The sequence below is a fragment of the Schistocerca serialis genome, chromosome 4 (assembly GCF_023864345.2).
Source record: "Schistocerca serialis cubense isolate TAMUIC-IGC-003099 chromosome 4, iqSchSeri2.2, whole genome shotgun sequence".
In the NCBI taxonomy this organism is placed as follows: domain Eukaryota; kingdom Metazoa; phylum Arthropoda; class Insecta; order Orthoptera; family Acrididae; genus Schistocerca; species Schistocerca serialis.
The window spans coordinates 770637205-770652632 of NC_064641.1; the positions used below are offsets into that span (position 1 = coordinate 770637205).

Consider the following 15428-nt stretch of genomic DNA (forward strand, 5'->3'; position numbering starts at 1 on the left):
GAAAGTCGCGTGGCCTGTCACGTGACTCTCGCTCCGCCTACTGCTCGAGTTTCATCTGCCTCCTGCACTCAGTCTGCCCGTGGCGTCTGTTTTAAGTAGTTGACGTTTTGTCTGTGCGTTGGAAAATGTTGAGTGTACAGACAGAACAGCGTGTTAACATCAAATTTTGTTTCAAACTAGGAAAATCTGCAAGTGAAACGTTTGTAATGTTACAACAAGTGTACGGCGATGATTGTTTATCGTCAACACAAGTGTTTGAGTGGTTTAAACGATTTAAAGATGGCCGCGAAGACACCAGTGATGACACTCGCACTGGCAGACCATTGTCAGCAAAAACTGATGCAAACATTGAAAAAATCGGTAAACTTGTTCGACAAGATCGCCGTTTAACAATCAGAGCAGTGTCTGAGTTAACAGGAGTTGACAAGGAAAGAGTTAGGCAGATTCTTCATGAAAGTTTCAACATGAACAAAGTGTGTTCAAAAATGTTTCCAAAGTGTCTCACAATTGAACAGAAGGAACGCCGAAGAATGATTTGTTCTGACATCCTGGAAAACATTGAAAGTGATCCCACCTTCTTACAAAATGTTATTGCTTGCGATGAATCGTGGTTTTTTACTTACGATCCCGAAACTAAACGCCAATCGATGCATTGGAAAACTCCTGGTTCTCCACGACAAAAAAAAGAACGAATGTCAAAATCGAAATTCAAGGCAATGATGATTGTTTTTTTTTTGACATCAAAGGGATTGTGCACATTGATTGGGTACCAGAGGGACAAACAGTGAATCAGCATTACTACATTAGCGTCCTGGCTACCCTACGTGAGCGAGTACGGAGAAAACGGAACAATTTGTGGAGAAAAAAGTCATGGATCCTTCACCAAGACAATGCCCCAGCTCACAGTGCGTTGTCAGTGAAGACGTTTTTGGCAAAACACAACATTCCCATCTTAGATCATCCACCCTACTCACCTGATTTGGCCCCCTGTGACTTTTTTCTTTTCCGTAAAGTCAAATCAGCTTTGAAAGGAACTAGATTTGAGACTGTTGAAGCAGTAAAAGAAAAAGCGACGGAAGTAATGTATGGACTTACCGAAAATGATCTGCAGCATTGCTATGAACAGTGGAAAATTCGTATGGAGCGGTGTAGAGACCGAGGAGGAGAGTACATTGAAGGAGATAACACGAAATTGTAAATAATGTAAATAAATGTTTTTTCCAGCATCAGTCCGGTTTTTTTCTAGCCGCACCTCGTAGAGACAATCTCATGAATCCATGGACCTTGCTGGTTAGCAGGAGACCGCTCAAGCTCGTGGAGGCCCTGTAGTGGTGTGGGGCGTGTGCAATTGGAGTGATATGGAACCTCTGATGCGCCGAGATACGTTCGTAAGCATCCTGTCTGATCACCTGCATCCATTCATATCCATTGTGCATCCGTCGGACTTGGGCAATTGCAGCAGGACAATGCGACACCCCAAACGTCCATAATTGCTACAGTGTGTCTCTAGGAACACTCTTCTGAGTTTAAACACTTTCGCTGGCCACCAAACTCCCCAGAAATTAACATTGTTCAGCATATCTGAGATGCCTTGCAACGTGCTGTTCAGAAGAGATCTCTACCCCGTCGTAATCTTTCAGATTTATGGACAGCCCTGTAGGATTATTGGTGTCAGTTTCCTCCAACACTACTTCAGACATTAGTCGAGTCCATGCCACATCGTGTTGCGGCATTTGTGCATGCTCGAGGGGGCGCTGCACGATATTAGGCGGGTGTACCAGTTCTCTTTGGCTCTTTAGTGTGCTTTAACAAACATAACTTCCATTTCTTCTGTTACTGTATTCATGTTTGGACCGATTAGAAAACCAGTCTCATTTGCAAAAAGAACTAATTCTGGTTGTTGTTTATAAGACAGACAGTCTGTTACATAATGTATGACAATCAACAGTGGATATATGTGTGAACCTTACGGAAACCTGTAAGTGATTTCTCCCCAGTCAGAAGAATCTCCTCTGGTTACATTGGTTTAATTTTTAAGTACAATATTCTACGTTCTTTTGGTTATATATGACTTTATCCATTGGTTGGCTATTTCATGAAACCCAAAAGACCTCAGTTTATCTAGGAGGATATTGTGATTTATACAGTCTAATGCCTTAGGTAGGCCACAGAAAATACCAACTGGTGATATTTTGTTATTTAATGCTTGCAAAGTATAGCGCATTAAACATTATTCGCTTGAGATTTTTGGAAAACAGCAGTAGGACACGGCAGTGCCTGCAGCAGACTGAGTAGCCTATTCGTGTGTACGCAGGAGCGGGTGTACGCCGCTACACTACGCCGTCGACGCTTCCCAGCTGGACGTGGTCCGCCTGGCTCTCGACAGTGGCGCAGACATCGACGCTCGCGACAACCAAGGCTGGACACCCCTGATGCGCGGAGGTCAGTAGCGACGGACCCTGTAGTGCAGCACACCTCTGTCCACCTCTTGTTCAAACATGACTGGTCAAAACATTTGAATATTATCACTGATAGTCGGTGATGAACAAAGCACAACGCAAATACACGGTGATGTTTGGGGAGTCGGGAGTAGAGCCAGTCGGCGTTAACTACCACACACGGTATTTCATCTGGGCACCAGCCTGACATTTTCGGGTGGACCGTTCCGGGACAGTAGCTATCAACTGGATAACGCTTGGACCCAATATTCCACGATCTGCTTCCAGATGCCAGCAACAAAGAGTGACATGCCACCGGATGACTCGTGTTCATAAAACACTCGGCTTACTGGGAAGTCACGTCAAAATGACGCGTCACTCAATGCGACTGTGGCAGTCAACAACCCTTTGGAGACGCCATATTGTTTTCATCGTATTTCGTTGCTTTAGTATTATAACTGTGTTATGGCGGTATGCCATTTCAAGGCAACGGTGCATTGAAGATTTATCACAGACACATCACCCTTGGTACGATTTCTTATAATTAATTGCCAGTTAATGACACATCGTTGGTAAAAGCCTTCAGGAGATCCTAAAATGTATGATAATTTTGTTTAGAGTTGCATGTGTTCTCTACGGTCTTATGGTCACAGATGTCGAGTTTCAGAGTCGAAGGAAGAAGATTAGCGTTCTGCTAGATGCATTTTTCTTTTTTTTCAAATTCGCATTTGTACCAGATTATGAGACCAGCAGTGACATTTCTTGCATATCAGAAATATTTGGCCGTTTTTTCGAATATGTCGCAAATTGCGAGGGTCCGTTCTCTCATGAGGGAAAAACGTGTCAGTGTGACGCTCAGATTAATCGAAATGTTCTGCTGGTCATGTTCATGTCATTTTCACGTTACCTCCGAGTAAGCCGGGTACGTTACGAAAGCAAACCCCTTCCTTCCCTCCCGACCCAGACGCGTGAATTTCTGTCACCGACTGCGTTGCCTTTTGGCGGTGTGCTCAGTTTTCCAGTTACAATAATGACTCATGAGCGAATCGCGATAATAGCTGATGAAAATTTTTGATGGCTGACGTGAGGATGTCTGGAATTTGCCCAAATGAAATATCGTGTGTAAGAGTAAACTGTGACTGCAACTATTTGATAATTCTACAGTGAGGTTTTGATACGTAGCTCTCATCTTTCTTTGTTACATGTTGGCACTCCAAACTATATAAACAACGTATAAAGGTGTGTATTTATTTCTTTTCTTCTTCTGCTAGTGACTGGCCGTCTTGAATGTAGGTGACCATCTTATCTATATTACTTTTACCTATTGAAAAAGCCCTTGTTCTTGAGTTTTTGAATCAAGGCGCTCATAATTGTCAATCGTGGGACACTGAGTGGTTTTTATGGAGTTCATCATTAGACATTAGTAACTAATAGAGACTAGGGATTAACATGTGAACAAATAACCAGTCGATTGTTGCGCCCCAGAGTGATATTCCGGACAGACGTGAAAAAAATTATTGACGTTCTCCCCTCCTGGCGCCAGCGCAAGAGCTGTAGCCAAGGTAGGCTAGTACGCAATATCTTGATTGCAATGGCAACGAGGAGAACTGCTGATATCGCATGTTGCATGGGCGCACTACCGTGCTAATTGGCACACTCCACCCACGCTCGATGGCCAAGGTGCCCATGCAGCAGAGTGATCTCATCGATAAGGGAGCCTAAAGTCATTTTGTCGACTATGCACAATAAAATAACAACGAGTAAGTCATACAGTTTTTCAGCTAACAACCGCTGCAGAAATAACCAACTTGGAAGAGGAGTTGGGACACCTTGACACGGTGTAGAGTGTTGCTGGATGCAGAAAAATAAGCCACATTCGGTCATTCATGCCACACGATAATGTCATCGGCAAAGATTGACCAGTACAGGTCCTCTGACTTTCAAAGCCCAGTTCTCAGTTTGCAGCTACCCAATCACAAGTTGGGACCTGTGACGCTCCTTCCACAGTGCGTCTAGATGACTGTGATCTTTTATGCAACAGGCAGCCCAGCCTCAACGACTTGGCAGCCATGGGCTGCCACCGCCTCGTCTTCCCCTCTGCTGATGAGAAGACTATCCAAGCCCTCTGGAGGCCTAGCCAGTGATACCAAGCGGGCTACCAGACGACAATCACGTTGGGGGGAGGGGGGGGGGCGGGAGAGGGGGGGGGGGGGGCGTACGGTAGCTCCCAGCCCTCGAGCTGCATCTATGAGCAAACACCAATGCTGCTGCCCGTACTCTCATTGACAGACCATGACGTATCTCCTCGTGCGGAGCTGGTGCGTGCCTCTCCGGGGTGCCGTCTACGATGTGAGTGAGGGCAACCCGGTAACCTGCTAGCCATGCTGCCGGCCACTTGGACAATACTGACAACGTCCGCAGTATGTCTGTTCAGCAAGCTCCTGAGATGTAGCTCCCTGCTGAGTGTGGAGTTACATCACTGCAGTGGGCAAAACTATGAGGTGCGCAGGTGTCAGAGCATACTGGCCTTGTGCGAGTATCACCTGCTCGCCTGGCTACTTACAACCGCGAAACAAGACAACTATGTATCCACAACAATAAACATATATTTCGTTAACAATGTCTCAGAAGTGCCTTCAGACATTCAATAAATCACACCGCTGCACTACGCACCATTCCATTATCGCAGTTGTAGAGGCCACGACTCTGGCCCTCTATATAAAGAATAAAAGATAGTTCCTTCTTTTGACATCAGTTGCTAGTTTTTTCACATGTGGAATTATTAAAAAAATGTGGTAGCTGTGACTTGGAGGCTTCACTTCTTTGAACTGACAGACGAGTATTTGTGTCTAGGAGATAATTCTCTTTGTGAACGTAGAGTTTCGGTTGTTGCGTTAGATTTCTGACACATGAGGACAGGGAAATTTCTAGTTGGACGATTGTCTTATGGTGTCTGGCCTGCTAACTGGCGTTTCAGGAACAGGCAGACAGTAGGTGACTTAGTCTTTCCAGTTCTGAATGATGATCTTCAGAATATGGAAAGGTCAAAACATTGAACCTGAGGAGATGCGAAGGGTAACACCCCTGAACATTTGACATGTTTGTTACTGGTGTTATATGATGATGGGCATGTGTGAGCTCTGAGTACCATGTTCTTGAGGAATGTATTGTGATGGCCTTGCAATGTTTTAACCTCTCGTCATCTGAGAAGTCTTCCAGCAACAGTATTGGTCAGCAAAAGTCCCTTTTGTTACAGTAGATACAAAGTCTCTATAAGGTAAACATACTGTAAGTAGACTGTTTAGGTGTTTGTATGTTGGCAGCGCTATGTAGCATCTGCATTAACAAATCTGACAGCGCTGTGCGCACTCTGTAGAAGACTCTGTGGCTGGTCGCACTCGCTGTTGGAGGTGAACAGCTAGCAGTGTAGGAAGCTGGGTATGCGTAGTCAGCAATGATGGAGGTTAGAAGTTAATAATTAGCAGTGTTGGAGGCTTGCAGTATTAGCGTCATGGAGATGTCGCTAGCAAAGGAAAGATTTTGTTGCAGAACAAACAATGTATCTACCAGATTTTACCTTAATCAAGTGACAATCAGTTCAAAAAATTATATAACCATCAGTAATAAATTTCCACGACGGAAACACATTCAGACCGTCCGCTCGCGCTAATACTGCAAACTTCCAACACTGCCAATTATTAACTTCTAACTTCCATCACTGCTGACTGCTCACTCCCAACTTGTACCACAGCTGGCTGTTCACCTCCAACTGCTAGTCCGACCAGCCACAGAGTCTCCTACAGAGTGTGCACAGCGCTGTCAGAGTTATTAATGCAGAGTGCTACATAGCGCTGCCAACATACAAACACATAAACATTGGGGATTGGAACGCAGTTATAGAGGAAGGAATAGGAGACAGAGTTGCAAGAGGACATTAGCCTAGATATAGATGTGGCAGAGGAGAGTGATTAATTGAGCTCTACAATAAATTCCAGCTACTGGCAGCGAATACATAGTTAAATATCACCAGGAGAGGGGGGTATACTTGTAAAACGCCCGGAGACACGGGAAGGTTCCGTCTGTGTTATTCATAGTCAGACAGAGATTGCAAAAACAGACATTTTCACCTGACCCCGTTGATATATATCAACGCCCGTCAGCAGCTGAAGATATTAACATATAATTCTAATTTCGTTTTAATTAAGATAGAAGGTTGTGTTGTTGTTGTGGTCTTCAGTGCTGAGACTGGTTTGATGCAGCTCTCCATGCTACTCTATCCTGTGCAAGCTTCTTCATCTCTACATCCTTCTGAATCTGCTTAGTGTATTCATCTCTTGGTCTCCCTCTACGATTTTTACCCTCCACGCTGCCCTCCAGTACCAAATTGGTGATCCCTTGATGCCTCAGAACATGTCCTACCAACCGATCCCTTCTTCTAGTCAAGTTGTGCCACAAACTTCTCTTCTCCCCAATCCTATTCAATACCTCCTCATTAGTTATGTGATTTACCCATCTAATCTTCAGCATTCTTCTGTAGCACCACATTTCGAAAGCTTCTATTCTCTTCTTGTCCAAACTAGTTATCGTCCATGTTTCACTTCTATACATGGCTATACTCCATACAAATACTTTCAGAAACGACTTCCTGACACTTAAATCTATACTCGATGTTAACAAATTTCTCTTCTTCAGAAACGCTTTCCTTGCCATTGCCAGTCTACATTTTATATCCTCTCTACTTCGACCATCATCAGTTATTTTGCTCCCCAAATAGCAAAACTCCTTCACTACTTTAAGTGTCTCATTTCCTAATCTAATTCCTCAGCATCACCCGATTTAATTCGACTACATTCCATTATCCTCGTTTTGCTTTTGTTGATGTTCATCTTATACCCTCCTTTCAAGACACTGTCCATTCCGTTCAACTGCTCTTCCAAGTCCTTTGCCGTCTCTGACAGAATTACAATGTCATCGGCAAACCTCAAAGTTTTTATTTCTTCTCCATGGATTTTAGTACCTACTCCGAACTTTACTTTTGTTTCCTTTACTGCTTGCTCAGTATACAGATTGAATAGCATCGGGGAGAGGCTACAACCCTGTCTCACTCCCTTCCCAATCACTGCTTCTTATAACTGCCATCTGGTTTCTGTACAAATTGTAAATAGCCTTTCGCTCCCTGTATTTTACCCCTACCACCTTCAGAATTTGAAAGATAGAAGGTATAGACATTATTATTTCGGAATTTCTGAAGTCATTGGGGGAAGTGGCAACAAAATGGTTATTCAAGTTGATGTGTAGAACAATGGGACAGGAGACATACTGTCAAACTTTCAGAAAGATATCAATCTCATAAGAGGCCACCCATCAGTTACATCACGTGGTAAGGACAAGGGAAGGGGTCATCGATGTGTGACATCGTATGACATGGGAGAGAGGGGGGGGGGGGGGGGACGAGTCATAAGCTTCGTGACGTTACATACACAGAGTTTTGTTTTATATTATAACTCTAAACTTCAACTCTAACAAAAAACGTTAAAACACTACCAATTCTAATACATTTTTTATTGAGGTTTAAATTTGTTCGTATCATTTTTTTGGCATGTGGCAGCCGTGTGATGTGACTGTTGTTCACACCCACTGTAGAGTCCGCGCAAAATACCGTAACCGGTAGATGCGCAGTCAGCAGAGCACTTGTGGGAAGATCGATAGTGGTGTGGTTTACAGGCAGGTGCTACAGCAAGTTCTGAAGGGGAAGTGCTGTTCTAAACTGAAGCTCATAGTTTTTGTAAACATTGCGTGAGGTCCCTCCACACCCACACTTGCATATTGACCATTCAAAAACATCTGTTACTTCTGGTTTGGCTAGTATCTAAAACAAAATTCCGCCGGAAACGCAGCGATTTATTTTTACTTGGCTTGTTAACCATATGTAACTTTCAGAGAGGCGTCATGAGTGGCGAATTTTGAGTAAAACCTACACATTTCTGTAGTTGCCATATTAAAATTTCCTTTTATTGCCAAAGCACAGCGGAGTTGAGAAAGTGCCACCACACTAACAAGTTGTGTAGACACAGCGGTTTATTACGTTTATTAAGTGAGGAACCAAGGAAAAGTAAGGTCATTAGCTTATGAAAAAGCACATCCTCAGTAGAAAAATAAACGTGTAATGTCTTCAGTTATGTTCCCAAACCCACAGCATTTCTCGTTTCACCAGCTATCGATGGCCACCAAACATTAAATTCTCTCATTAAAAATGTCTGTAATTAGTGAAATAACACAGTAGGCAATGAAGTTCTACATAATAAACATATGGCAAAATACTCGGCTCTTTGTGCGCTAACATTTGCCAAAATCTCTTTTTGGTATCTCAAATCGTTCATGACGTATGAGGAATATTGTGGACATTTCAGTCTGGTTTTATCTCTGGTGCGGCGCGATCGGAAATGTGTGTGCTACATCACATGAATTTTCTCGAGATTGGTGACAGATTGAGACTTCCATCGACGTCTAAAGAAAAATTCGATACATCAGCTAAATTTCAAAAGCAGCAAGATACACTAGTGGCCATTAAAATTGCTACACCAAGAAGAAATGTAGATGATAAATGGGTATTCATTGGACAAATATATTATACTAGAACTGACATGTGATTACATTTGCACGCAATTTGGGTGCATAGATCCTGAGAAAGCAGTACCCAGAACACCCCCCTCTGGCCGTAATAACGACCATGATACGCCTGGGCATTGAGTCAAACAGAGCTTGGATGGCGTGTACAGGTACACCTGCCCATGTAGCTTCAACAAGATACCACAGTTCATCAAGAGTAGTGACTGGCGTATTGTGACGAGCCAGTTGCTCGGCCACCATTCAACAGACGTTTTCAATTGGTGAGAGATCTGGGGAATGTGCTGGCCAGGGCAGCTGTCGAACATTTTCTGTATCCAGAAAGGCCCGTACAGGACCTGCAACATGCGGTCGTGCATTATCCTGCTGGAATTTAGGATTTCTGACGGTTCGAATGAAGGGTAGAACCACAGGTCGTAACACCTCTGAAATGTAAACTGTTCAAAGTGCCGTCAATGCGAACATGAGGTGACCGAGACGTGTAATCAGTGGCACCCCATGACATCACGCTTCCAATGTGCGTTCACCGCGATGTCGCCAAACACGGACGCGACCGTCATGATGCTGTAAACAGAACCTGGATTCATCCGAAAAAATGACGTTTTGCCTTTCGTATACCCAGGTTCGTCGTTGAGTACACCATTGCAAGCGCTCCTGTCTGTGATGCAGCGTCAAGAGTAACCGCAGCCATGGTCTCCGAGGTGATAGTCCATACTGCTGCAGACGTCGTCGAACTGTTCGTGCAGATGGTTGTTGTCTTGCAAATGTTCCCATCTGTTGACTCAGGGATCGAGACGTGGCTGCACGATCCGTTACAGCCATGCGGATAAGATACCTGTCATCTCGACCGCTAGTGATAAGAGGCCGTTGGGATCCAGCACGTCGTTCCGTATTACGCTCCTGAACCCACTGATTCCATATTCTGCTAACAGTCATTGGATCTCGACCAATGCGAGCAGCAATGTCGCGATACGGTAAACCGCAATCGCGATAGGCTACCATCCGTCCTGTATCAAAGTCGGAAACGTGATGGTACGCACTTCTCCTCCTTACACGTGGCATCACAACAACGTTTCACCAGGCAACGTCGGTCAACTGCTGTTTGTGTATGAGAATCGGTTGGAAACTTTCCTCATGTCAGCACGTTGTAGGTGTCGCCACCGGCGCCAACCTTGTGTGAATGCTCTGAAAAGCTAATCATTTGCATATCACAGCATCTTCTTCCTGTCGGTTAAATTTCGCGTCTGTAGCACGTCATCTTCGTGGTGTGGCAATTTTAATGGCCTGTAGTGTAATATGTAATATCCACCAAACGCAAAATAATAGCGACCCCTACTTTTCATTGCAAACTTGTTAGAATTTATCGCAGTGTCTTACTTCCATGTAAATATTGCGATTTTGTTGGGCCTTCCTGCAGTCTCTTTCTTGCTAAGTAATGTTTCCTGATGTTCAAAGTCGTTTCGTACAATTTACTAATGTTCCCTTCTCTGTTCATATAATATACTTACGAAATGCAGAAAGAAACGTTTGGGCCAAATGTTCAAAATGGTTCAAATGGCTCTGAGCACTATGGGACTTAACATCTGAGGTCATCAGTCCCCTAGAACTTAGAACTACTTAAACCTAACTAACCGAAGGACATCACACACATCCATGCCCGAGGCAGGATTCGAATCTGCGACCGTAGCAGTCGCGCGGTTCCGGACTGAAGCGCCTAGAACCGCTCGGCCACCGATGCCGGCGTCAAATGTTCAAATGTGTTTGAATTCTTAAGGGACCAAACTGCTTAGGTCATCGGTCCCTAGACTTACACACTACTTAAACTAACTTATGCTAAGAACAACACGCACCCATGCCCGAGGGAGGACTCGAACCTCCGGCGGAGGAACTGCGCAGTCCGTGACATGGCGCCACAAACGGCGCGGCCACTCCGGCCAGTTTTAGTTTTAGCACCTCGTATCAATTATCTAACGCTCAATCTGTACAAAAGCTTAAAAAGGTTACTACACTGTCAAACCTCGCACCGTAAATATCATCCCCTAAGGAGAGACGATGGCAGTAAAAAAAAAGTAAATAAATAAATAAAAATATAAAAAATAAAATAAAAAATTCTTTTTTACTACTAAAAATTAATTTGAATATTCCTCTTCAAGCCAAGCTTTTATCTATCATTCTACTCGTCCTAAAAGCGTAGTTGTTACTTTTCTTATACGTGCTTGCAGAGGAAGTGGGCGGAAGAGCAGAATGGAAGTGACAGCGTCTGGTGAGTTCTTGGCGTTTTCTCGCCCTCAAGTTGAGTATTTCCTTACATTATACTTCTAGCGGGTGTGTAAATGTTGGCTACACTGTTTTCTATAAGAAATGAAGCACTAAGGGCGTCAGACACCCCATGTTCGTTATTGTTAGTTTTGAAGTACAGTATTTTATTCTCTCGCATATTTGCAGTAATACAAGTAATACCCCTTGTGTAAAGCGTTCTTTTGGTTAGGATGCCGCGTTTTAATAATCATGTGTATAAGAAGAGGAAGAACATAGGGAAAAGAAAATTAACAGCGATACCAAGCTGCGATGCTGTAATTATGGAAACAATGAGTTCTGCTGCTAACAATAAGTAACACACGGCTCACCGTTGCCCAGAGACATCTTATAGCAAGAATGTGACTCGTGGAGCTGACAGACCTTGTCCATAAGTGACAGATAATGATAACATGGATAACTGGACTGTTGTCTTGTGTTCTGCTTGGAAAGTGTTTTGCGCAAAATGTGTACGAGTGTAGGAAAGCACAGAGCACTTAAGGTTATCTTGTGAGACGCAGCTAATCTGTACACGTTGCAAGTACTAAGTGACCTATAATTCACGTAGTAGTCTTTGTGGTGAAGAAGGACGATGTAAAGTGCACGATGTGAATGTTCGACTTGTTTATGGTTTTCCATTGGAAAAGGATCTGCTGCTGTTAATCTCTTTTGTGGTATGATGAACTTGCCATCACCTCCAGGCAAAATAGGGTACTTCTGTGAACTGATAGGATGCTCTAGTGAAGATGTGACTGTGAAAACCATGTAGGTATCAATGAAGGAATCTGTAGAAATGGATGATGACTCTAGGGACTTGGCAGTGACATTAGACGGTTCTTAGCAAAAGAGCAGCCCTAAGTCTCTAAATTCGGTTGTAACTGCTACTAGTGGCGATAGTACAAAAGTGATAAACGTTGGCCGGCTGAAGTGGCCGAGCGGTCGCAGGTTCGAATCCTGCCTCGGGCATGGATGTGTGTGATGTTCTTAGGTTAGTTAGGTTTAAGTAGTTCTAAGTTCTAGGGGACTGATGACCTCAGAAGCTAAGTCCCATAGTGCTCAGAGCCATTTGATAGACGTTGTGATATTTTCAAAACTTTGTAGGTGCAAAAATAAAATTAAGGGAGAGCGCGACAATACTTGTAAGGCCAATGTTAATGGATTAAGTGGGCAATGGAAGTGGAATGAGTGAAACAATTTATTTACGATCAATGCTCAGATACAATGTTAGGTACAAACACTATCTTGTCGATGGTGACTCCAAAAGTTTCAAGACTATATAGGAACTGAAACCATATGGAAAGGAATTTAAAATTGAAAAATGTGAATGCTATGGGCACATGCAAAAGCGCTTGGGAGCACGGCTTCGATGGCTCAAGCAAACTTTGGGTTCAAGTATGTTCAGTGACGGCAAATTAATAGGAGGGCGAGGCGAGCATACTGATGAGGCGACTGAACGTCTACTGAGGTAATATGGGTACGCGATAAGACAAAATACTACTAACACTGGTGATGCGAGGAATGCGATGTGGGCGTTGTTCATTCATACTGCCTCTTCCGCTGAATGCCCTCCATGGATAGCCTGTGCCCAAAAGATTCCTAGTGCAAATATAACGCCAAAAAGGACTATGATCACTTCTTTGCCCGCCAAAAAGGACTATGATCACTTCTTTGCCCGCAGCTGTGACAGACACAATTTAACTGATTTTTCATGACAGCACAGCCATAACTGTTACAGAAGTACCTTCACGGAAAACGCAGAATTCTAATGAGAACGTTAACAATATAAATTAGTTATTGATTCCTAAAAGTGTTTTGTGGGTATCAAAAAATGCACTTTGGCATTTACGATGCAACAGAAGTCTACAACCAAGGGAACAGATTGAAGTGTGACGTATTGAAAGCATTAAGATTTCCAGCCGGAGTGAACACTGTGTGAGCGCTTAGAAGAGAGGATAGGAAGAGCAGAAAGAAGAGATAGGGACATAAAATAAGATGGAACAACTGAACAGAACAGAAGAATAAAGAGGAAACTTTTGGAAGGTGAAGAAGAATATCTTGACATTCCATTCTATAGTGCAGGAATGTACTGAGAAACTTTGGACACCATTTTCCGTAAATTATATATTTTTTGAACTTAAGGAACATTTTCTCAATAACCACTCAAGATAGGCAGATGAAACTTATATACAGGGTGTTTCATAATTCATCTTATACAGTTCTACAGCTTGTTGAGGAGATTTAGCAGGTCAAGTTTTATGTAGGAACCCATGTCCAGAAACGTCATCCAAGGCATCACCACACACACACACACACACACACACACACACACACAGACGTGATAATATTACAAACTCGTGTACTGATACTATTGTTGCTAAGAGTGTAGGGTAGGCAACTTTCAGAGGTAGTAGTATGGACCAAAACAAGGAAAAAAATCCTGTAAAGAAGGGCTATAAAATACATACCTCAGGAGCACTTGTTCACCTTCGCTACTGTGAAACCCATCTCCACTATTGAACAAGTGCTCATAGCTCTTAAGCTATGCATGTTAGAGGCCATGTTTACCAGACATCTTTTCTTCTTTTGGTCTATACTACCACCTCTGAAAGTTGCCTCTCCTATAGTCTTTGCAACAATAGTACCAGTACATGTATTCCACTGCCAGAGGTATCAGAACGGTTTTCGGTTATACGTTTCGACTCGTTCGTTCCCAGTTTAGGACCCGTACCTCAAATTGATACTTTTATCCTTTTCCATCACCCTAAAACGTTTGTAGCATCACAACAGACTCACCCTCTGTATACATACATTTGCAGGCGCTGGCGCCTATAATTTTGACGCTCTGTAGCGCTGTTGGATGACGTTTCCGGACATGGGTTCTTACGTAAAACTTGATGTACTAAGTCCCCTCTACAACCTCTAGAAGGATGTAACGTGAATCGTGAAACACCCTCGTGCACTTTGTGATCAAAATTACAGTTTACCACAGCCATTTGACAGTATGTTCAGTAGTGTATGAGTAACTTAATTAAATATAGCCTTTTTTTTTAAAAAAAAAAGGGTTGGTAACAAAAAATTATTTAAAGGAAACCATAAAAGATAATTAAATATCCTAACTTCAAGACTGAACCCTTGTATATGTTGACAAATTTTCAAATTAATAGAAGTAATAGTTTTCCTGTAAGCGTTCCTCAGATTTTATCATTTCGACATGGGACAGGAGAGGCATCTCCGGCTTCCGTTAAGTGTATACACTACGACTGCATAATAAACACGTCGTATCCATTGAGAAGCAAAGGACAGTTGAAATTTGCATCCTACGCCCGCCGAACAGGCGTAACAATTCAGTTAATCAGTTTGAAGGAAGCCGGAATATGTCATGTGTGTTGACTTGTAGCAAGTGCACCCTGAGCCATTTGTATTAAAATTTTAAATCTATTTCGTCATTTAGTGCGAAAGAAACACGGGTCCCCCCCCCCTCCCCCCAAATTCTTCATCCTCTTCCCAGCTCAGATCCTGGTTACATTCTTGAGCAACAGCGTATTTCGTAAAGACGACTATCGCAAGATGTAATAATAAGCAACAGCAACCTATACTGAAACTTAAATTGCTAGATTCAATCCGAAGTAATGAAAGACTAGATTAAGTAGATTAATAAACTGAAATAATTCACTCCAAGCAAAAAAAGTGCAGTTACTTGCTTCTTGTTAATGATGAAAACGAGCCACAGACATTCGCAAGACAGTGACGAAAATTTGGACGGACAGTTAGTCAGGATGTAGTAGCCATTCCGAAAACAGAGACGATGCAGTACAGCGAAGCATTCTCCCAACGTACTGTGCAGCTACCGTCGACGGCCGTGTCCCAGTAGCAAGCACTGTCCGCATGCAGCGCCACGCCGGCCGCCCGTGGTACTATGCAGCACGTTACTGCGTACTTGTATGGCCGGCGCAAGCGCAGTAATCCCGCCAGGCACGCTTCGAAGATGTCCGTCGACCACTTCCGAAGCTTGCACTCCTGGAAGGTGCAGCCGCCGATGCTGAACTCGATCGCGTCTTGCACGATTGC

At 43.4% G+C, this 15428-nt stretch overlaps 1 protein-coding gene across 1 annotated transcript in view; it reads left to right on the forward strand.

Annotated features, from left to right (window-relative positions):
* Positions 1 to 15428, forward strand: part of LOC126474756 (fibronectin type 3 and ankyrin repeat domains protein 1-like) — a 165248-nt gene that overhangs the window by 118573 nt on the left and 31247 nt on the right. Inside the window, exon 6 of the mRNA XM_050102233.1 lies at positions 2315 to 2442. Coding sequence (XP_049958190.1) covers positions 2315 to 2442 — 128 coding nt within the window. The remainder of the gene's footprint in view (positions 1 to 2314; positions 2443 to 15428) is intronic.